Source organism: Somniosus microcephalus, chromosome 31, assembly GCF_052327205.1.
Source record: "Somniosus microcephalus isolate GS21.2 chromosome 31, FLI_Smic_1.0, whole genome shotgun sequence".
In the NCBI taxonomy this organism is placed as follows: Eukaryota; Metazoa; Chordata; class Chondrichthyes; order Squaliformes; family Somniosidae; genus Somniosus; species Somniosus microcephalus.
Genome location: NC_141017.1, coordinates 36,827,587 through 36,852,281, shown reverse-complemented (window position 1 = coordinate 36,852,281; position 24,695 = coordinate 36,827,587). Strand labels below are relative to the sequence as shown.

General features: G+C 47.4%; 1 protein-coding gene across 1 annotated transcript in view; it reads left to right on the top strand.

Annotated features, from left to right (window-relative positions):
- The window catches only part of LOC147097756 (voltage-dependent P/Q-type calcium channel subunit alpha-1A-like), a 728,667-nt gene that overhangs the window by 685,259 nt on the left and 18,713 nt on the right, over window positions 1–24,695 (top strand). Inside the window, exon 46 of the mRNA XM_085971842.1 lies at window positions 21,918–22,110. Within this exon, the coding sequence (XP_085827968.1) occupies window positions 21,918–22,110 (193 nt within the window). The remainder of the gene's footprint in view (window positions 1–21,917; window positions 22,111–24,695) is intronic.

Genomic DNA, 24,695 nt, shown 5'->3' with positions numbered 1-24,695 from the left:
CGCTTCCTTTGTGCCTGCCGTTATAATGTCAGGTGCAAAGGGGTTATTGCCCGGAGGGTGTGGGGGGCAAAAAAAGCTCCTCCCGAGAAATTCGGCGGAGCGTTGCTGAGGCACTACCCGATAGCGCCGCGCCCCCGCCAGTAGTGCCCCGGGCCGCCGTGCCTTCAGCGATGGCGTCATCGCCGTGCGCGGTGACCCCTTAGCGCCCCACGGCAGAAATTATGCTGTGCATCACGAGGCTGTCGCGGGCGGTGTCAGCGCCAGCCTCGCGGGTCGTGAGCCGGGCCAACCTCCGCTCGCGGGGCGGTATTTAAAGGGGAGGCGTGGCCGCGACCTGCGCCGCCATTTTCCTTTTTTTGGCCAACCTCCTGGTTGGCCCTCCATGGTGTGCCATGGCATGGTCCTGGCTGCCATTGCACAGCTCGGCATTGCGTCTTGGCGCTGGGCTGCTGCCATGGCACCACGCCACCCTGGTGGACCAGTTGGGGCCATCAGAGGCCCTGCAGAGTGCGCAGCGGCCCTCCCCTTTAATTGAAGAGGGGGGACATTGAAACGCAGCAGTGCTCCGTGGAGCCCCCACAGAGTGCTGCTGATCGCGCCCCGACATTGCCTCGGTTACCACCCCCCCAGGAAGTGGAGCGCCTGACATTACGCTCCACTTCCTGGGCGGGACGGTAAGACAAATTCGCGACCGGGGTGGGACTTCCTCGCCGGGCGCAGGATGTCTCACCTCGCCAGCGTTACTGCCCCGAAACAGGGCGCTACCAAATTTCGCGTCTATAACCTTCATCAAACCTTTCGTTCTCGTCTCTCTCTCTACAAATTGTTAAGGAAAGCTCAGGGTCTTTATAGGCCTCTAGTCATGCACTCTGTCCTTGATGATTTATCATGCCATGGTTACAGTTATTGTGAACAAGAGTCCCAGAAATGTGGTCATTCCTGTCAAAACACCAGATATCAACTTGTTTACCATCTAGGGCCCATTGTTGCAAAATGTATTGACAAAGTTTTAATCAACAGGCATAAATCACACATCCTTCATCTCAACAGCACAGTCAGCTAAATACATCAAACCCTAAAGCATCCTGGGACTGAACAGTTTAACCATTAGCTTATTTCTAGCTACAGTCCAAATCCACAAGCCATCCAATAGTTAAAAAGAAAGCAAAAAGCTTAATCATATGAGATTAAATCAAATCCTAATCCTACCTGTGTATATATACACACACGAATAGGGAATCTTACAGTGGTCTTTGTGATGGAGTGGATATGAGGTTCCAAGCTCAGCTCAGGGTCGAATAGATGGTACCAGATGGTAGTGAACCATTGCTTTTCACGCACTGTGAACTATGCATGTGTGGGTGCACGGACATACAGGAGCTGCACAATACCACCAGACATAATGAAAAGCTTACCCTTTACAAAGGGCTCAATTTTACCAGGCCCGAGGAGGCGGGTTTGGAGGCGTGTGAGTTGTCAAAATCGCAAGAAATGGCGGCCGGGCCCAATCCTGCCTCCGAGCAATTTTCCCATATTTGTGTTTTCAAACCCCGTTTCCATCCCGCCTCGCGGGATAGGCCCTTAAGGCCCTTAACAACCACTTAATTGCCTCTATAATCCCATTTTGAGAGGCCTTTCTGATTTTGGACATTTCCCCCATCCTACACGCCTCCTCTAGAACACGCCAGGTAATCCTGGCAGCCTCACAAGTGGATTGCTTACTAACAGCTGCAGCTCCACCATTAAAAAGGAGTTTTCACCAATGATCATTTGCAGGTGGCAGAACTTTGTTGTCTCAGGTCTGGGGGAGCTTTTAACAGGCATACTCATTGTTGTGGAGGTTTAGAGCCTGACACCCATCTCCAGTGTGACCTGCTGGGAAACCCCTCTCTCCACCTTGACTGAGCGCTTCCTCAACTGAGGCATATACCAGAAGCATGGGAACCATTTATTTCCTTTCCTCCTGGACATCAGATTCGGACGAAGACCAGCCGCGGCAGCAGCAGACCCATGAGCAACAGCAGCACCAACAGCAGCAGCAACAACAGGAGCGCCAAGCTGCTAGTCACCCACCTGAAGCTGCACAGGCCAGAAGGTGCCAGTGCGCGACCACATTGCTGCCCGGGATGCAAGGGACGCACTCATGTTGGCCAGATTTGCTTATCCTGCACAATCAGACACTTTTGCATCGCACCTTCTTACCAGACCATCAACAATGGACAAGAACCTGCGATTCCTATCACTCTGAACACCATAGTGACAATTGCAAGTTGCCCTAAGCCCTCAATGTGGAAGTCCCATTTGCAAAATGACACAGGCCACGACTTCAACAGTTTGACATCAAATCTGTTTATGATACCATGACATGGATGGCTGGTCAAAAAACAATACATCACAACACCCAAGTGACTACCCTTGTGACTACTTGTGCTTTATCTTTCTCTACGCGTGCTCCTACGTGGTGCTTCCCCTGTGGCTTCAGCAGATGTGGTGGCCTCTTGCTCACTTTCTTGCTGCTCCTGTCTCGACACCTTTGGCGGGCGTCCTCTGGGGTTGCGAACCTGTGAGGGCTCGTCAACAGTCTGCTGCTCCTGCGGCTGTGCAGAGGCTGAGACGCCCATCTCAGTTGGGTGAGGACTCTGGTGGGGCTCTGACCGAGGGCTTTGCAGTGGCATGGTCGTGTGAGCACTTGTAGAGGAGCCCCCACTTCCTTGTTGTCTGCCACCAACATCCCTGTCATGGGTCATCCCCACTTCAGAACTAGCAAGTGGCTTGACAGCACCTTGCTGCACTGCAGGCGGGCCAGGAGGACCCGTTTCTGCTCCAGAGGACTTCCATGAAGGTCTGGTTTCTATGCTCAATAGCTGACCATCGCTCCTCAAGAGATGTCATTCTTTTCTGAACAATGACCATTGACGTAATAAAGACTCACTACGCACTTGGTTGTACATAAAGCAAGGCTTTAATCGACTTGTAACAAAACATGGAGGTCTAGTTAGTAGTCACTAGCTTCCTGTTTCCAGACTGTCTCTGGCCAAGGTGGGCCCACGCCCGAGTATTTATACTCCTCAGGCGGCGCCCTCAGCTGGCCGTTCAGTAGTACTTCTTGTAGAAGTTGCGATTTATGACAACCATGTTGTCAAGACGCTGGCGACTAAGCTCCTCCATGGCCGTAGCCATCCTCTCCTCTACCATAGCCATCCTCTCCTCTACGGTAGTCAGCCTTACCACAGAAGTTACCATCCTTTCCACGGAGGTTGCCATCCTTTCTGCGATGAAGCGTTCATGCGCCAATGCCTCCACAAAGGCTCTGCTCATGTTCGTAATGGACTCCTCCATTCGCTCCACACTCGCAGCGACCCTCGAGACAAAACCTGCCAAAGATTCCTGCACCTGTTCCTGGAGTTCCAGCACCGCTCTCCTTCTGGATGGACCCGGAGGCACAGGGTCCACATGCGCCCTCCGACGAGAACTCTCCACTGCTGCCCCTGTCTCCACCATCTGCTGATGCTCACTTGCGAGCTGTGATACACCAGGTGACAACACTACTCTATCTCGCGAAGGTCCCACCGATGTGTGAGTGTCTGCGCTGGTGCTGGGTGCGCTGAATTCTGCCGACGCTGCGCCCTCGGAGGTTGCAGCTTCCTCTGAGGAGTCTGGAGGCTCAAGCTGTTCCTCCTGGACAGTGGGGACGGGGGCTTTCGATGGTCCTGTGGGGGAGTAAAGGAAAGAGTTAGAGATGTGAGGCCAAGGTTACATGCACATTGAATAGTGCAGATGATCATAAGTCAATCTGTTAGAGCATCAGAATCATTATCAGTGACTCATGCAATGTCAATGAGAGAGATGCCAAACTATTCTGTCACTAACTTGCTGTGATGCGCCCGTCTGTCCGTCCCCCACTTGGGAATCGTCCTCGATCCCGGCGATTTCCAGGGCCGCCTCCTCCCAGGTGGTGAGCTGGGCTACTGAGGGTGGTCCCCCTCCTGTCATGGCTCTTTCCCTCTTATTGTGGGCTCTCTTTTCCTGCAATGAGGGACACAAGTGGCGTTTGAGTGAGAATGAAGGAGTGAGTGTAGAGAATCCATAGCATTGATGCTTAGAAGGACACAAAGAGCCCTCCCTGTGTGTTGTAAGTTGATGTTGTTGCATCACAATGATAGGGAGTGTGATGGCTGCATGGTAGAATAGTTAAGTGAATGTGACCATAGAGAGAGAGGGAATGGATAAGGGTGCAGGGATGTAAGTGTCAAGTGGGATGTGGAGGAAGAGGTTGGCAAAGCAGAGTGCTGGTGAGGAGAGGTGATGGGGATCAGATTGAGGGTGATGGGAAAGTCATACTCACTTTTCCTGTGCAGAGAAGGTCATGAAACCTCTTCCTGCACTGCAGCCATGTTCTGCGGCCCATCGAGATGGAGTTAACCTCCTGGGCCACTTGCAACCACACAGCTTTAGTCTGCTGGGGTGGCTTTTTTCTCCCTGAGGAAGGGAAGAGCACCTCCTTATTGGATCTTGCTCCCTCCACCAGAGCTTGGAGGGAGGGCTCATCGAAGCGTGGAGCACACTTGGGCCTGCTGGTGGACATAGTCGATCAATGAAGTGCTTACTTACAATGGCCATAAAGTTTGCAGTCTCCAGAAGAAGCAAGGCTGCTTGCAGGCCTTAAATCCAGCAGCACTGATGATGTAATTGGAGGCGACTTCCTGGATTAAAAGACTCATTGGGCCAGGGTTTCCACACGCTGAAAATCAATTGCCCAATTAGGGGAAATCGCACTTTTTCCCCACTTCACTTCGGAGTCGGGGTCCTGACACAAATGCCACCTGACATGCCCAACCCGCCCCCAATGGCAAAATCGAGCCCAATGTGTTTCCTGTGCACATGCAGGAGCTGATAGTGTGGCCCCTGTGGTAGATGAAGCATTTCCCCGTATAGAAGGAAGAAAATAAAGGATTTGTCGCTGTAGGGCAGCTCTCCTGCACCTCCTACCCACCTGTTCAAGAGCAAAGTTGGCAGAGCCTGAGAGCAGGTTGGCTGCCCATGCTTGGCCAGAGACTGGACTGCAGAGATATAGACAGAGTGAGTTGAATAAATTACATTGGAGCTTTGGTTTGGGTAGTAAATATACTGCCTAATCTGCCACTGAGGCACACAGACCAGCAAGGCCTGAGTCAATCCCTGGTATGTACCATTAGTGAGCTCACTACAATTAGTGGAAACACTACAATTACCCTCACTGTCCCTGGGTTAGGGAGGAAGCCATCAGTCAGGGTTATCTCATTATTCAGTACTCCCTGCTGGAAGTTTGCATTAGCTCTGGAACCCAAGTCAAGTACAACCCAAATGAATAGGATAAAAGTCTCCTCAGTAACAGCTGGGCTTTGGGGGAAGTGTCAATCTAGTTTTTTAGTGGGTGCGACTCCTCACCAGTACCCAGAATTCAGCACTAATTGATACTTTATTGTCAGTCTCACTCAGAAAGTCCACAAGGCAGGTGTGAAAAAGGGAAATATGTTTTAAGTTGACGCAGAGAATGTTGTCCTACATCCCATCTGTTCTGTACCCTATGTGGGGCTGCTGGATGGTGACACCGGAGCCCCGATTTTAAACTACTCCTCTCGGCGAGAACGGAATGATGTCAACGACGAGTGATATCGGGAAAGGTGTGAAATGGGTGTCCAACCCTAGCCCACCTCCGTTCCCGCTGGGCGGGTTAGGTAAAAAAAAATCAATCAAGGTTTAAGTGTCATAAATAGAAACAAGTTCCATTTCCCGGACCTCACATTCCTCACGTTTCTTTTTTTTAATTCCCCCTCCAATATTTCTATCCTCTCCTGAACATGTTGGTTCATGCTAGGGTACAGTTCCAACTGCCCCACAGTATCGTGCCCAAGTGGAACAGACTGCAAGCTGGGGAGGTGTTAGAAGCTGGTAGTGCGGCAAGAAAGAACTAAAGAGATTTGGCAGGGAAAAGGATTAAGGAGCAGGAGAAATGATGTACGGGTTCTTTTGAACTTTGGGACCAGCCTCTCTCCTGTTCCTAAAAGAACGCAAGATTTGTTTTGCTGCGGAACATAAATTCTCAAATAATGTTAGCCCTTCTCCCCCCCCCCCCCCCACCCAAAAAAAAATCAGTCTTTCAAATTGAAGAAATCCTGTTGGTCTGGCCTAACCCCTTCTCTTTAATGACTATTAAACAGTCAGGTGTTTTCTATTCTGCTCTTGCTACCTGCTTATTGTATAACTGTTATATCTTTGTGCTTTTTCCCTCTTCCCTTTTTTTCTCTTATGTGTTTTGTTTTTAAAAACCCAATTGTGTTATTTTAACGAAACCTCATTTTCCTTGCCTGTGTCTCTCCAAACCCCTGGCCATTCCTGTTGCTGCCTTGTGTCTCTGTTTTTCTTTTCATGTTTCCCTTTTCTTTTTTTGATGTGGGGTCTTCTTGCTACCATTTCCTGTCACGCCTGTCCTGTCTCTGCCTCCTCCCCTCTCTGTTCCCCGTCTGTTGTGGGTTTTTTTTTCCGCCCTTCTCGGTATGCACCCTCTTGCGTGGCTGTTAGCAGAGGAGAAAAGTGCGGAACCGTGGAAATAACCTCAGTGTATGTACCCTGTCTTAGTCTCTCTTCTCTTGTGTTTCGATTACTCTTGTCTGTCTCTTAAGTTTCATTTTGCCAAGTGTGGAGCTTGCTGGTGTCTCCCTTAAAGGGCCTGTTCAGTTGTTAAATGATCACTTCCTCCCCCCCCCCACCCCCAAATAATTGTTTGTAGACATATTGAAATGTATAATTGTGACAAAAAGTGACACACAGATCACGCAGCTCTTCCCTGGAGAATAAAATGTTTGCCAAATGTTTTCTTCATGAAGAGAATGGCCCTTTAATATGCCATGGTACTTAAACAGCTCTGTTTCTAGAAACTAGTCCCTGGGTACTTTTTTACATTAATATGTTGTTATGTATGTGCACTGCCTATTATTACACAACGCATTTTAAATTATTTTAATTTTTTTGATGGCAGGTGTCAGAGGTATTCAGGCATAAGAGTCTTGTGGGTTTTCTTTTAAATTTTTTTGTATTTTTCACCTCCCTTGTTAACTTTTCTCTCTCTCGTTTTTTTGTCCCTCCTGTCTGATATTCTGCAGCCAAGACAGCAGCTGCCCGCTTCCCTTATAGCCTGAGCGGTGCCAGGAATTGCCCGGCCGTGACTCTCCCCTCAGGCTTCCCCAGCACCCACTGCCCCCACACAGACCCCCCCCCACCACCCCCGCCGCTGCCTCATCCTGCTGCAAGCCACAGACTCCATCAGCACCTCTCCCTTTACCTCAGGAGGTGAGAGGAACACAGTTCAAAGCTACCCCCACTCTGTGGCAGTGCCGTGTACCTGAGGCTAATTGTCCCTGTCTCACTGACCGAGATAACTCAATGCAGACCAGGTGTTGAATCTGGATCCTTGCTGGTCTCATGGCTCAGTACCACACCAGCCAATGTACGTATCAATTGATCCATCGGGGATTCCATTGTAAATTTCTTTTTAAAAGCAAAATCTAATGCGATGACAACTGAACGTGCCCTTTCGATAGTGTGCATGACAAGGGCCTTGTATCCAATCAGGTGTTTTAAAGCTTGACTTCATTTTGTTTTAGGAGAGATTGTGGGCCGCTGAGAAACCAGCTGAAGGAGTGCATGTTCCTGAGAACTTGCTGGAATGTTACCGCATGATGTATCTCTTAAAAAACTCAGCACCAGCATGTGACGTGGTCTTTAACTGTTTGACGAACAGCTTTGATTTTTTAAAAACTTTGTCGTAAGGGGAGGGAGTAAACAAAGTTCAATTTATACGATAGTGATAGACCGATATCAAAATGTGCCATCTTGATGCTTGATTGAAATAAAGAGCACTAACGGTGCAGTCCAAATAATCCCACACCATCCAACAATTATACACAATCTATAAACATTTCCATTATTGTGAAGAATCAGTGAAAATGTTTGTAAATTCTGTATTTTACAGCGTATGTCCATCATTGGATTATGGCTATGAATTATGATGAATCTGATTGGATGAGAGCTGTTGTAAAACTGTTGACGTAGGTGGGGAGCAGACCCTGCACGTTGAAGGCCCACTGAGCATTGCTCTGGAGCGGTGGGATGTAGGTTCGAGCACGACACGAGCCCCCTCACTGCACCAAGTGCCCAATCTCGGTCATGATTCGAGGCGTAGCGGAGGGGATATCTGTGGATGTCACCCTCTTCCATACCGCCTGAGGGCCAGCTCACTCAACAATAGAGGCCTGAGTAAAAGTTGCCCACCAGACCCAGAGCACAGCCCATGGAGACAACGGGTAGAAAAATTGAGGGAAGCGTGCCCTCAAGGAAACTGTAAATGCAGTAAAATATTTGTAAAAGTAAAACTTTGGTTCCAAATTCCTTGTTTCCTGTCTGATCAAAGCCAAGAGCTTCTAGCCCTCGTTCCTGCAACCCTAAAGCAAGCACTAGAAGGCATGTGAGTGCCTGAGTAGATTGTATTATCCATGGGGCCTCTGGTCCCCACTTGGTGCATCCCCACAGAAACACAGCTGCGATCATGAGCACAGTGGAGTGGGCACGTCAAACCTATATCCATCCCATTGCTTCAGGCATACTGTACCCCAAGCACTCCAGTGCAAACTCTAATTATTGCAACTTGCTCCAATACGGAGAAATAACTGAGACACTTTAGTGCATGAGGGCAGGCTAAAATGGCCAAAGCACTCATTAGACCCAATTTCAGTCTCGCTACCGCACCATTTTTCAGCGGGAAATGGGCCACAGGTGGGAGAGCAAAATAACAAAAATTAAACTAGCAGCCAACTTCCCAACCAAGGCCTGTCCGCTGCCCTTTCAAGAGGACCTCGATTTAAGCATCCAACGCTTTGCTGGAAACAGCCTTACTATTCAATGTAAAATCGAGGTTTTATGATGTTGTTGGGATCCAATGTCATTTTGGTGCCGTTAAATGCAATGCCTGCTGAGTTCTGAACCTGCCCAGTACGCAGAGCAAGAAACGGTCAAAAAGGGTGTCCCTTAAAGGCATCATTGGAAACAGATCCGCGAACAATCAAAAATAATTTATTTGGCACTTTTTAGGCAAATATGAGCATAATTGCCCTCCCTGCCCCTCACTATTAATCGTCCTCTCTGACGTCACCCCTCCCCTCGATTGGCCCAGCCCTTCCTTTAATCCCTTGCTGCAGGCCCGTGCTCAGTGAATGGTCCGCTGGATTTCTCATCCACCCAAAGTGCCAAGCTGACTACCAGTGCTCGGGACATGATGGCAGCTTGCCAGTAGAAAGCAAATGAGGCCCGACCATCACTCTCTTGCTGGTGAGATCATCGGGTGAGCGTTTCACTCACTCCTCCTCACCACCCCCCACCCACCCAGCCGATGTACGGCGGAGGTGAAAATCAACCCCATTGTGTGTTCAGTCTTAGAACCAGACTGCACCAGGAAAAATCACAGACAGCAACTCAAAGTAAATACCTGTACAATACAAAACGCACTGACCCATAATCTAATGAATGTGACAAATGTATAAAGGATTCAATTGCTCAGTGTCTGTTCTCATGCTACTTGTCCAAAATATTAAATACAAATCCTGTATTAATTGCATCTTCTCCTTCCTCACTGTCGAGCCTTAAAGGATTGGATTTTTTGATATTGAACATTAAGGGGACCTGTCCACACAGCTTCCTTCCACACTCCTTTTGGAAGCAGTGCAAATATCTTGCATTCTTTATACCGGTCTATCACTAGGCTCAAAAGGGATTGTTGGTTTGGTACCATGTTGGTTTTTAAACAGCTAACAGTGTCCTGATATTCTTTGAACAAATGCAATGTTCATGCCTTATTACTGCGCCTTAAAGGAAAAGGTAAGAATTGGAAGAGGAAAGCAGTCCTGCAAAGGGCACTGGGAACGCACGGACACCCCTGCTATTGGGCACTGGGAATGCACGGACACTCCTGGTATTGGGCACTGGGAACGCACGGACACTCCTGGTATTGGGCACTGGGAATGCACGGACACCCCTGGTATTGGGCAGTGGAAATGTACGGACACCCCTGGTATTGGGCACTGGGAACGCACGGACACTCCTGGTATTGGGCACTGGGAACGCACGGACACCCCTGGTATTGGGCAGTGGGAATGTACGGACACCCCTGGTATTGGGCAGTGGGAACGCACGGACACCCCGGTATTGGGCAGTGGGAACGGATGGACACTCCTGGTATTGGGCAGTGGGAACGCACGGACACCCCTGGTATTGGGCAGTGGGAACGGATGGACACTCCTGGTATTGGGCAGTGGGAACGCACGGACACTCCTGGTATTGGGCACTGGGAACACATGGACACTCCTGGTATTGGGCACTGGGAACGCACGGACACCCCTGGTATTCGGCAGTGGGAACGCACGGACACTCCTGGTATTGGGCAGTGGGAACGCACGGACACTCCTGGTATTGGGCAGTGGGAACGCATGGACACCCCTGGTATTGGGCAGTGGGAATGCATGGACACTCCTGGTATTGGGCAGTGGGAATGCACGGACACCCATGGTATTGGGCAGGGGGAATGCACGGACACCCCTGGTATTGGACAGTGGGAACGCACGGATACTCCTGGTATTGGGCAGTGGGAACGCACGGACACCCATGGTTTGGGCAGTGGGAACGCACGGACACTCCTGCTATTGGGCAGTGGGAACGCACGGACACCCATGGTTTGGGCAGTGGGAACGCACGGACACTCCTGCTATTGGGCAGTGGGAACGCACGGACACCCATGGTTTGGGCAGTGGGAACGCACGGACACTCCTGCTATTGGGCAGTGGGAACGCACGGACACCCCTGGCATTGGGCAGTGGGAACGCACGGACACTCCTGGTATTGAGCAATGGGAATGCATGGACACTCCTACATAAGAACATAAGAACATAAGAAATAGGAGCAGGAGTAGTCCAATCGGCCCCTCGAGCCTGCTCCGCCATTCAATAAGATCATGCTGATCTGATCCTAACCGCCAATCCACGATCATAGAACCATCTGCTGAATCTAACAGAATTAGACACACGAAATAGGAGCAGGATCAGGCTACACGGCCCCTGGGCCCACTCCGCTACCCACAGGGCCATGACCGATCCGAACCTAGTCTCATGTCCAAATTCCTGCCCGCTCCCCGTAACCCTTAATTCCCTTTACTTCTAGGAAACTGTCTATTTCTGTTTTAAATTTATGTAATGATGTAGCTTCTACAGCTTTTTGGGGCAGCATATTCCATGGACCTACCACCCTCTGAGTGAAGTAGTTCCTCCTCATCTCAGTTTTGAAAGAGCAGCCCCTTATTCTAAGACTATGCCCCCTAGTTCTAGTTTCACCCATCATCGGGAACATCCTCCCCGCATCCACCCGATCCAACCCCTTCACAATCTTATATGTTTCAATAAGATCGCCTCTCATTCTTCTGAACTCCAATGAGTAGAGTCCCAATCTACTCAACCTCTCCTCATATGTCCATCCCCTCATCCCCGGGATTAACCGAGTGAACCTTCTTTGTACTGACTCGAGAGCAAGTATGTCCTTTCTTAAGTATGGACACCAAAACTGTACGCAGTATTCCAGGTGCAGTCTCACCAATACCTTGTACAACTGAAGCAATACCTTCCTATTTTTATATTCTATCCCCCTAGCAATGAAAGCCAACATTCCATTGGCCTTCTTAATCACTTGCTGCACCTGCATACTAACCTTTTGAGTTTTGTGCACCAGGACCCCCAGATCCCTTTGTACTTCAGTACTTTCCAGTTTCTTGCCATTAAGATAATAACTTGCTCTACGATTTTTCCTGCCAAAGTGCATAACCTCACACTTTCCAGTATTGTATTCCATCTGCCAAATCTCTGCCCACTTACTTAGCCTGTCTATGTCCCCTTGCAGGTTTTTTATATCCTCCTCACTCACTACTTTCCCTCCCATCTTAGTATCATCTGCAAACTTTGATATGTTACACTCGGTCCCCTCCTCCAAATCGTTAATATAGATTGTAAAGAGTTGGGGACCCAGCACTGAACCCTGCGGAACACCACTAGTTACTGATTGCCAGTCTGAGAATGAACCATTTATCCCAACTCTCTGCCTTCTGTTAGATAGCCAATCCTCTATCCATGCCAGAATATTACCCCCAATCCCGTGATTTTTTATCTTAAGCAATAATCTTTTGTGTGGCACCTTGTCAAATGCCTTTTGGAAGTCTAAATACACTACGTCCACTGGTTCCCCTTTATCCACCCTATATGTTACTTCCTCAAAGAACTCCAGCAAATTTGTCAAACATGACTTCCCCTTCATAAAACCATGCTGACTTTGTCCTATTAAATTATGATTATCCAAATGTCCTGTTACTGTCTCCTTAATAATGGACTCCAAAATTTTACCTACCACAGATGTTAGGCTAACCGGTCTATAGTTTCCAGCCTTCTGTCTACTGCCCTTTTTAAATAAGGGTGTTACATTAGCAGTTTTCCAGTCTGCCGGGACCTTTGCCGAGTCCAGGGAGTTTTGGAAAATTATTATCAATGCATCCACAATCCCTACTGCCACTTCCCTCAAGACCCTAGGATGTAAGCCATCAGGTCCAGGTGATTTATCCGCCTTGAGTCCCATTATTTTACCGAGTACCACTTCCTTAGTGATTTTGATCGTGTTTAGCTCCTCCCCCCCTTTAGCCCCCTGTTTATCCAGTGTTGGGATATTCTTCGTGTCTTCTACTGTAAAGTCTGATACAAAATAATCATTCAGTGTTTTTGCCATCTCCATATTTCCCACCATTAATTTCCCGGTCTCATCTCTAAGGGACCAACATTTACTTTAGCCACCCTTTTTCTTTTTATATAACTATAAAAACTCTTACTATCTGTTTTTATATTATTTGCTAATTTACTTTCATAATCTATCTTCCCTTTCTTAATCAATCTTTTTGTTATTTTTTTGCTGTCTTTTAAAGTTTTCCCAATCCTCTATCCTCCCGCTAGATTTGGCTACTGTAGTGTCCGTGTGTTGATAAAGACACTGAAGACAGGAGTTGATTCATAGGTATTTACTAAGCAATGTCTGGGGGGGGGGGGGTTCTAACGGATATACACAATATACAGACTTATATAGCCCGAGTGGCAATTACCGGCATTACAGCACACCTGGGGCTCTTAAAGGCACATACACCACAATTCCTCCCCTTTTAGCTAACCAGTACATCATATTTTAAGTAATTATTAATTACATGTTATAAGCAAAATAATATACATTGCTGTAGTTAATTAATTATAAGTCAGTCTCTCAGGAGGCTTCCTGACTCGGTCCGGATAACGCCTCGGGGGTGTAGTAGTTTCTGGTGGTGTAGTAGGTTCTTCTGGCAAGGCTGATTCGACTTGAATGCCAGTGTCGGGTTCATCGGGTTCCAGTATCACCGGATCGGAGGTAGATATGGGTATCTCTACTTCATCATTAGATGTATAGAGTTGTGGTGTAGGTTGTCCCTTTTCGGATGACTTTATGATTTGGTGGGCATGGCGCCTTATTATGCTTTCTCCGATGTCCACGGTATACATCAGTGGTCCTAGTCGTGTGCAGATAGTTCCAGGCTGCCATTTCTCGGTACGGTAGTCCCGGGCCAAAACTTGTTGACCTATCTGGAAGGTTCTAGTTGACCTTTCATTCATGCCTTGAAACTGCCGGTTCTCCACGTCCCTTCTGATGTTGGGCTTGACCAAATCCAGCCAGCATCTTAGGTTTCTATTGAAGAACATCATGGCGGGAGTTTGGTTGGTAACCATATGTGTTGCATTCCTGCATGCGAATAAGAAGTTATCCACCTTGTGCTGAAGTTTTATGTCTTCATTACCCATGGCCTTTATGGCCTTCTTGAAGGTCTGGACAAACCTTTCAGCCAATCCATTGGTGGCGGGATGGTATGGGGCGGACGTGTAGTGCTTAACCCCATTGTTTTTAAAGAACTTTCTGAATTCTTCGGACACAAATTGCGGTCCATTATCAGAACATATCTGTTCCGGCAGCCCATTCCTGGCAAATATGGTCCTTAATACTGTGATGGTTTTTTCCGTGGTGGTGGAGGACATCTTTATTACCTCCGGCCACTTGGAGTGTGCATCAACCACGATTAAGAACATTGAGTCCATAAATGGACCAGCAAAGTCGATGTGCACCCTTTGCCAGGGAGATGAGGGCCACTCCCATGGATGTAGAGGGGCTTGTGGTGGAGCGTTTTGGACCTTCTGGCATCCTAGGCAGCTCTTGGTCATTTCTTCGATGTCTCCATCGATACCTGGCCACCATACAAACGCCCTAGCTAGGTTCTTCATTTTCACTCCACCCAGATGCCCCTCGTGAAGCTCCTTTAGCACTTTATCCTGGAGTTTGGGTAGAATCACCACTCTGGATCCACACATCAAGGTTCATAGAAACATAGAAGATAGGAGCAGGAGTAGGCCATTTGGCCCTTCGAGCCTGCTCCGCCATTCAACGAGATCATGGCTGATCATCCAAACCCTAGCACCCGGTCCCTACACCGACAGCCATCCCACCCAAGCTCTATCCCCGTAACCCTGTAACCCCACGTATTTAATCCCCCCTAACACTAAGGGCCAATTTTTTTTTTTATCATGGCCAATCAACCTAACCCGCACATCTTTGGACTGTGGGAGGGAACCAGAGCACCCGGAGGAAACCCACGCAAACACGGGGAGAATGTGCAAACTCCACACAGACAGTCACCCGAGGCTGGATTTGAACCCGGGTCCCTGGCGCTGTGAGGCAACAGTGCTAACCACTATGCCACCGTGCTGCCCTTCCTCGGCACACTGACAGCTGTTCTCTTCTTTGCAAGAATGCTGGCAACAGTGGTTCGCCATGTGCTGGCCATCCCTTCACTGTTAAATCGTAGACCCGTGAGAGAGTCGGGTCATTTCTCGTCTCCCTTTCAATGGCAGAATTTGTCACTGGTAAACATTCCACTATGGTAGAGTGGAACATCTCTACTGGGTCTACTGTAGGTGCCTCTTCTACCGTTGGCAACGGTAGGCGCGATAAACCGTCAGCATTCCCATGCTATTTTGATCCTTTGTATTCTATGTTGTATTGGTGTGCCCCTAGAAAAAGGGACCACCTCTGTAGCCTTTGCGCTGTCATAATGGGAACACCTTTTTTAAGGGTTGAATATGGAGATGAGGGGTTGATGGTCAGTCAACAAGGTAAATTTTTGTCCGTGTAGGTAATGGTTGAATTTCTTCACTCCCCATACCAGGCTGAGTGCTTCCCTGTCGATTTGGGCATAGTTACGCTCAGTTTAATGAGCGTGACGCAAAAGCTATCGGCCGTTCTGAGCCATCAGGGAATTTATGGGATAATACTGCTCCTATGCCGTAAGGGGATGCATCGCACGCCAGTCTGATTAGCAGTGATGGGTTGTAATGAGCCAAAACTTCTTCGGATGTGATTAAGTCTTTGCATTTATGGAAGGCACGTTTACAGTCTTCGTTCCATTTCCAAATCACTCCTGTTTGTAGAAGTTCATTAAGAGGGTGTAGAAGAGTTGATAAGTTCGGTAAAAATTTATGATAGTAATTTATTAATCCCAGGAACGACCTTAATTGTGAAACATTTTCAGGTGCTGGGGCTTTTATGACTGCTTCAATTTTTTCAGGTGACTTATGCAATCCTTCATTATTAATTATGTGGCCACAATATGATATCTGATTTTGGAAAAATTCGCACTTGGGGCGATTCGCTCGTAGGCCCCGTTCTTTCAGCCTAGTGAGTACCTGCTCCAAATTGGCAAGGTGCTCGTTGTCGTTTTCTCCTGTTACAAGCATGTCATCTAGGTAGCATTGAGTCCCCGGAATCCCTTGCAGGACTTGCTCCATAGCTCTTTGCCAGATAGCTGGAGCTGATGCTACTCCAAAAACCAGTCGATTGTACTGGTACAGGCCTTTGTGTGTGTTTATCGTGAGATACTTTTTAGAGGCCTCCTCAACCTCCATCTGTAGATATGCCTGTGCCAAATCAATTTTGGTGAAACGTTTCCCTCCGGATAGTGAGGCAAAAATATCTTCTATCCTCGGAAGAGGATACTGTACTGTGTGAAGGACCGGGTTTACAGTCACCTTGAAGTCACCACAGATGCGAATTTTTCTCTGTTCTTCAGATTTATCTTTATTCAATGCTTTTTTCATGACTGGAACGATGGATGTTGCCCATTCGCTCCAATCTATTTTGGATAATACACCTGCTTTTTCCAAATTCTCCAGCTCTGCCTCGACTGCTGGACGTATTGCGTATGGCACCGGTCTTGCCTTAAAAAATTTGGGAATTGCTGCATCTTCCACTTTTATTGAGGCGGTGATGCCTTTCAAGGTTCCTAGTTTCTCTTGAAACACTTCTTTGGCGTTGGCCAAGATGTCTTTTAATCGTTCAGGTATGATGTCATCATTGTTTTTTTCCTTACTGGTCACCGTCAGTGCCTGAATGGAGTACCAGTCTAAACGTATCTTTCTGATCCATTCACGTCCCAACAACGGTGGACCACCATCTTGTAGAATGTATAAATACAACTTTTGTTTTTCTTTGCCGTTGTATACAACAGGCACCCTTATTTTTCCTTTGGGGTATACTTTCTGCCCCGTATATGTTTTTAAGATAATGGATGTGTCTTTTAGAGGTATATGCGAAAATAGCCTCTCGTAATCCCGTCGATTTATTACAGTTAGAGCTGATCCTGTATCTAGCTCCATTTTAACTGGGGACCCTGCTATTGTGAGGGTAACCCAAATGGTTTGGTAATCATCTTTGGCAAGTACATTATGTAATTTGAGACAGCTTAGTCTCTTGTTTTCGAAGTCGCTATCGCTCTTCTGGTCTTCGGAGCTACTGTCCGTCATCATTTGTACCTTCCTGTACTTTTCTTTATTGATTTTTTTTTTTCTGTCTGTGGATTTATTTTGTCCAGATCGGCATACCCGTGCAATGTGTCCAATCTTTCCGCATTGCCTGCATGCTTTGTCCTTGAACCAGCAGTCCCTCTGGTTATGGGTGGATCTGCCACAGCGATAACATCTTTCGAAACCCTGTGTCATTTCATGGGTGCCGAAGTCCTGTGTCTCTTGTTGTATCTCTGCAGCTCCTTTTGCTGCTGCTTCGTATGATACAGCCATACTGAAAGCTTTGTCCAATGTTAAATCTTTTTCAGAAAGCAGCCTTTTTTGTGTTCCTTCACTTAAGAGACCGCAAACGAATTTGTCTCGAAGATAATCTGATAGTCCTGCCCCGAATTGGCAGTACTTTGATAGCTTTCTTAATTCGGTTAGGTAATCAGCGTTACTTTCATTCTTGTGTTGATTTCTCTTGAAGAACTTGAATCGTTCCGCTATCAGCAGCGGTGTTGGGTTTAAGTGCTCCTGCAGGGTATCACAATTTCTTTAAAATTCTTGTCCTTTGGTTTGGCTGGAGTGATTAAATTTCGTAACAGCCCATATGCCTTTGCGCCCATTAAGTTCAGAAGTACTGAAGCTTTTTTTTCATCTTCTATTCCATTTGCAGTGCAATATACCTCTACTCTTTCCACGTATGTGGTCCAATCCTCTATTTCGCTATCAAAAGCATCAATATTGCCAGACTTAGGCATTTCAGAAAAGATATGGCGCTTCCCGCGCTTTTTTTTCTTTTCTGTAGCAAAGATATGGCGCTTCCCGCGCTTTCCCGCCACTGCTGCCGATAACAACGCTGTTTACTGCGGTTTCCGTTCTTCTTTTTCTTTTTTTATTTACTGTTGGAGACTCGTTCCCGCCGGAGTTTCTCTCCAGGTCTGAACGCTGACCTGCTTGCCGCGCCGGCCGTCTCCCGAGTGCTCCCTCCCAGTCCGTTAATGCTTGCCTCCGATTTCGCTGCCTGTCTCAGCTGTAGAGCCAGCCACTGGAGCCCCAGCCTGACGCCCAGGAAGGATTAGCGCAGTACCTGCCACCAGCTTGGCCAGCTGGTGAAACCACAGCTTCTCTCACTTCCTTGAGTCTTCTGGACGCCCAAGGAATCGATGTCCTTGAGGTGCTGCCGAATTGCAGGTAAGTCCGTTTCCACTTCGTCGCCACTGTAGTGTCCATGTGTTGATAAAGACACTGAAGACAGGAGTTGGTTCATAGGTATTTACTAAGCAAAGTCTGGGGGGGGTTCTAACGGATATACACAATATACAGGCTTATATAGCCCGAGTGGCAATTACCGGCATTACAGCACACCTGGGGCTCTTAAAGGCACATACACCACAGCTACCTTATATGCCCTTGTTTTTATTCAAATACTATCCTTAATTTCTTTACTTAGCCACGGATGGCTGTCTTTTCTTTTACACCCTTTTCTTCTCAGTGGAATATATTTTTTTTGGAAGTTGTAAAATAACTCCTTAAATGTACACCACTGATCATGTATCGTCTTACCCTTTAATCTATTTTCACAATCCACTCTACTCAATTCTGCTCTCATACCTTCATAGTCTCCTTTATTCAAGCTTAGCACGCTTGTTTGAGATCCAACCTTCTCACCCTCTAATTGAATATGGAATTCAACCATGTTATGGTCACTCATTCCAAGGGGATCCTTTACTAGAACATTTTTAATTAATCCTGTCTCGTTACACAGGACCAGATCTAAGGTTGCTTGCCCCCTGGTAGGTTCAGTTACATACTGCTCAAGAAACCCATCCCTAATACACTCAATGAACTCATCCTCAAGGCAGCCCTGCCCAATTTGATTTGTCCAATTAATATGATAGTTAAAATCCCCCATAATTATAGATGTTCCCTTATTACAAGCCTCAACTATTTCCTGATTGATATTCCGTCCAACAGAGTTGCCACTGTTCGGAGGCCTATAGACTACGCCCACTAGTGTTTTTTTCCCCTTATTATTCCTTACCTCCACCCAAACTGTTTCATTATCCTGATCTTTTGACCCAATATAATTTCTCTGTATTACAGTGATTCCTTCCTTTATTAACATAGCCACCCCACCTCCCCTTCCTTCCTGCCTGTCCTTCCTGATCGTTAAATAACCTGGTATGTTTAATTCCCAGGCATTGTCACCCTGCAGCCATGTTTCTGTAATGGCCACAAGATCATACCCACTCCTGATATTGGGCAGTGGGAACGCACGGACACTCCTGGTATTGGGCAGTGGGAACGCACAGACACTCATCGTATTGGGACTGGGAATGCACGGACACCCCTGGTATTGGGACTGGGAACGCACGGACACTCCTGGTATCGGGCAGTAGGAACGCACAGACACTCCTGGTATTGGGACTGGGAACGCACGGACACCCCTGGTATTGGGACTGGGAACGCACGGACACTCCTGGTATTGGGCAGTGGGAACGCACGGACACTCCTGGTATTGGGCAGTGGGAACGCACGGACACCCCTGGTATTGGGACTGGGAACGCACGGACACCCCTGGTATTGGGCAGTGGGAACGGACGGACACCCCTGGTATTGGGCAGTGGGAACGCACGGACACCCCTGGTATTGGACAGTGGGAATGTACGGACACCCCTGGTATTGGGCAGTGGGAACGCACGGACACTCCTGGTATTGGGCAGTGGGAACGCACGGACACCCCTGGTATTGGGCAGTGGGAACGCACGGACACCCCTGGTATTGGGCAGTGGGAACGCATGGACACCCCTGGTATTGGGCAGTGGGAACGCACGGACACCCCTGGTATTGGGCAGTGGGAACGCACGGACACTCCTGGTATTGGGCAGTGGGAATGCATGGATACTTCTGGTATTGGGCAGTGGGAACGCACGGATACTTCTGGTATTGGGCAGTGGGAACGCACGGATACTTCTGGTATTGGGCAGTGGGAACGCACGGATACTTCTGGTATTGGGCAGTGGGAACGCACGGATACTTCTGGTATTGGGCAGTGGGAACGCACGGATACTTCTGGTATTGTGCACTGGGAACGCATGGACACCCCTGGTATTGGGCAGTGGGAACGCACGGACACTCCTGGTATTGGGCACTGGGAACGCACGGACACTCCTGGTATTGGGCAGTGGGAATGCATGGACACTCCTGGTATTAGGACTGGGAACGCACAGACACTCCTGGTATTGGGCACTGGGAACATATATATGCTGTACATAGAGGCTGTGTATCAATACATAGCTTATATGTATGTATAGACAGCATGTCTAGATAATTTTTGTATGGTATTTATTGGCAACATATATGTATATAGGCAGGATGTCTATAAATAGTGTATGTTCGGTATATATTTTGGGTAGTATATATACTGCATGTGTAGAAAATATATCTGTAGAGAATGTACAGAAGGTATGTACAGGTAATACTAACTCTGTGATGCTGCTCACGACAGGTACACTGAAATGTGATGTCTAAGTTTGCCACCAAGTGTGACACTTACAGAAAGTGCGTGTTATATATAAGACTTTTAATATATGTATAGACTATGGGGCTATTTTAACCGAACTCGCCAGTCAGGAAATTGACGATATATTGGGTGCAATGCCAGTTTTACACCCCGCCAATTTCACTCTCCGTTGAGGTCAGTATTGGGCGGGGTGTAAAACCGGCATTCCACCCGATCCCGTGGGATTCTCGCCCGGAGAGTTAGGTTCAAATTGTCGCCTGTGTGTCTATAGATTGTTTAGATACCGTACATGTAGGTAGCTTGTAAACTGTGTGTATAGAAAGCGTATGTATAGGTATTGTATGTATAGAATGTAATGGCACCTTATAGGTTGTTTCTAGCTAGAACATGTATCATGTATAGGAAGCTTATGCACTATGTATAGGTAATGTATGTACAGATAGTGTGTGTGCAGCTATAATGTATATACTGGGTTGCATAGTTTGTATCTGTACACTGCATTAGAGTGTTGTAAGTGCATGTATGTTCGCGTATCTTCAATATATTACTGATAATATATATTTGTCCACACTTCCTGTCAATTTTTCCATTATAAATTCCTATGTCCATATTTATAACGGAACTGCCTCTGTAAAATATTTTAATCCTACTTGCTCAGCAGAAACCTGGCGGGTGGGCAGTTAAAATCGCCCCTGGCTCTTACCCGTCCGAAAGCTGCCAGGATCGCAGCATCTGTGATTTTATCCTGCTCTCCTGAGTAGGCAGCAAGGACACCCGCCTGGAGCCAACGGGGTCCTTCTTTACATACGTATGTCGCGGCCCGATGACATCGCTGAGACCCGACTGTAATTTTAACTCCGGCCTGAGCGGGGAATCCACCTGGAGTTAAAACCGGGGCTCTCCCCCTCAGTGGAGGCACTGCAGCACCATCACTGGCAGGAGGGTGTCATTCTAGTGTGGCAGATGTTATTGGAAATGTGGACATTTTATAATGAAAAAAATCCGACACACAAGTGTGTCAAAAAAACATGGTGACCGGAAGTAAGGTTTTGTGGATAGGACAGTGCACAGTCGTAAAACTTTTAATAAGATACATGGTTTTATATATAAATATAAAGGAGGCATGTATACATAGATATATGTGTATAGTAGTGTATGTATAAGACATGCTATAAGTTTGATGCTTTATCCCAGAAGTGGGGCTGGTATTTGAGAGCATGACAGGAAGCTTTAGTGATGGAGGAAACTGTATTTGTCTAGTGCAGGTGGCTGTACAATATGTGTCACCCCTCCAAGTTCTGTGCATTGCCACACAATCCTGTTGCTTTTCACACGCTGTGCACTTCACACTAGCTTCATGATTTTTTTTTTTACCGACCATAGTGTGTTCCTTTAAGTCATATACATTTTCTTTTACATCGCAGACTATCGAAGACACGAGTCCGATTAAGAGGTCAGCATCCACACTGGGCCACCAGCGCTCCAAAGGAATGCGGCTGGATGACTACTCACTAGAACGGGTCATCCCGGAGGAGTCACAAAGGCCCCATCGCCGCAGGGAGAGGGTTCACAGGACGTCCGAAAGGTCACTGAGCCGATATACAGATGCTGACACAGGTAAGATTTTATCATTCAACTGAAATCATTCCCTTGAGGGAACTAGCCCAAACGCTTGACTTATCGATACATCGGGGGAGTACAAGAGTAAGGAAGTCCTGCTACAATTGTACAGGGCTTTGGTGAGACCACATCTGGAGGACAGGAAACTTTTTTTTATACGGGACCGACGTGGTGCCGGTTCATCAAAAATTCCGGATAACCGAAAGCTATAGTAAAAGATGCGGAGCTCAGAGCTCTGTATAAAGCAACAAACCCTGTTGCTTAGCAACAGGTTCAAAACAATGGCCACAAGTTCCAAGCGTCTCTGTAGCTTAGCAACAGCTGCAGTCACACCCTTGCACAGCAACAGATCGAGGAAGGCAAGTAATAAAACTTACCTGAACCTACTCCTGAATTTTGCCGGTTAACCGAGATTTCCGGTTATTTAGGTGCCGGTAAATCGAAAGTTTCCTGTACTGTGCACAGTTTTGGTCTCCTTATCTGAGGAAGTATATACTAGCCTTGGAGGTGGTGCAACAAAGGTTCACTAGATTGATTCCTGAGATGAGAAGGCAGCTGTAGCTACTATGACCGGAAAGCCCTGCAGCGGGTAGTCAAAACTGCCCAACGCATTACCGGCACCCGGCTACTGACCATAGAGCACATATACCAGAAACGCTGTTTACGGAGGTCACGGTCCATCATCAAAGACCCTACCCACCTCAGCCACAGTCTGTTCGCCCTCCTGCCATCTGGGAGACGCTACAGATGCATTCGCACCCGTACGACCAGATTTAGGAACAGCTTCTTTCCCAGGGCTGTCATCCTACTGAACTCCACAAATAAACTCTAAAGCCTGCACATCTGCCAATGCACTTTATTATGGTTATGTTTATGTTAATGTATTACAAGCCAAATGTATGTTGAATGTTTAAATGTCTTAATCTAAATGTACACTCTCGGGAGCCGCAAGCCTACATTTCGTTGTACTGCACTTGTGCACTAACAATGACAATAAAGTTGATTATGATTATGATTATGATGATGGGAGATTGAGTAGATTGGGCCGATACTCTCTGGAGTTTAGAAGAATGAGAGGTGATCTCATTGAAACATACAAGATTCTGAGGGGGATTGACAGGGTAGATGCTCAGAGGTTGTTTCCCCTGGCTGGAGAGTCTAGAACTAGGGGGTATAGTCTCAGGATAAGGGGATGGCCATTTAGGATTGAGATGAGGAATTTCATCACTCAGAGGGTTGTGAATCTTTGGAATTCTCTACCCCAGAGGGCTGTGGATGCTCAGTCATTGAGTATATTCAAGGCTGAGATAGATAGATTTTTAGACACAAGGGGAATCCAGGGATATGGAGATCGAGTGGGAAAGTGGAGTTGAGATCAAAGATCAGCCATGATCTTATTGAATGGTGGAGCAGGCTCGAGGGGCCATGTGGCCTACTGCTGCTCCTAATTCTTATGCCCTTATAGGTCAGTTCTGAGTGGAATTATATTCATATCCCAGTCACATTAAAATATACAGGAGGAGCATCTCCTCTGGCTCAGTTGATGACTGCATCATCTTGTGTCATACTGAGGCATGCAGGACTCCAGATCAGTCCTTGGTCTGTGCTGTTAGCTGCCGTTAACCAGGGCAACATTAAGGGCACTATCGTTCAGCGTCCTTGAGCTAGGGAGGGGAAAAAAACAGCCAGCAATCCAGCTCCTGATCGCTACATAATGACTGCTTCTGGAAAGTGCACGTGTATGGATTTTGGTTTGGGACAAGATTGAGTTTGGATGTGATGCTCTCTGACATTGAATAGCCGACTGGCAAGCACTGTGTAGGCTGGTACACAAAGAATGGCCACTCGGGTGAGGTGCCAGGTGACACCTTACTCCCATGGAATCTTCCCCTAGTGTTACTCGGGACAGGAGGGAAAACAGGAAAGAAAACTGGAGAGGAACAAACATAGAAGATCCTGGAAATTAGCCTTGCACGGAACATCCTTTACTGCTTACCTTCCTTCATATGACAAGCTATGGTCTCAACATCTGAGGAACCATTGTGTTCCGTCAACCTCCATCTTTGCTTATTCTTCTAACCTTCAACAATGTCTCATAGAAACATAGAAACATAGAAGATAGGAGGAGGAGTAGGCCATTCGGCCCCTTGAGCCTGCTCCGCCATTCAATGCGATCATGGCTGATCATCCAAATTCAGTACCCTGTCCCTGCTTTCTCCCCATACCCCTTGATCCCTTTAGCCTTAAGAAATATATCCAACTCCTTCTTGAATATATTTAATGTATTGGCCTCTACTGCCTTCTGTGGTAGAGAACTCCACAGGTTCACCACTCTCCCAGTGAAGAAATTCCTCCTCATTTCTGTCTTAAATGGCCTACCCCTTATCCTTAGACTGTGACCCCTGGTTCTGGACTCCCCGACCATCGGGAACACCCTTCCTGCATCTAGTCTGTCCAGTCCTGTCAGAATTTTATAAGTTTCAATGAGATCCCCTCTCATTCTTTTAAACTCCAGCGAGTACAAGCCCAATCGACCCAATCTCTCCTCATACGTCATTCCTGCCATCCCAGGTATCAGCCTG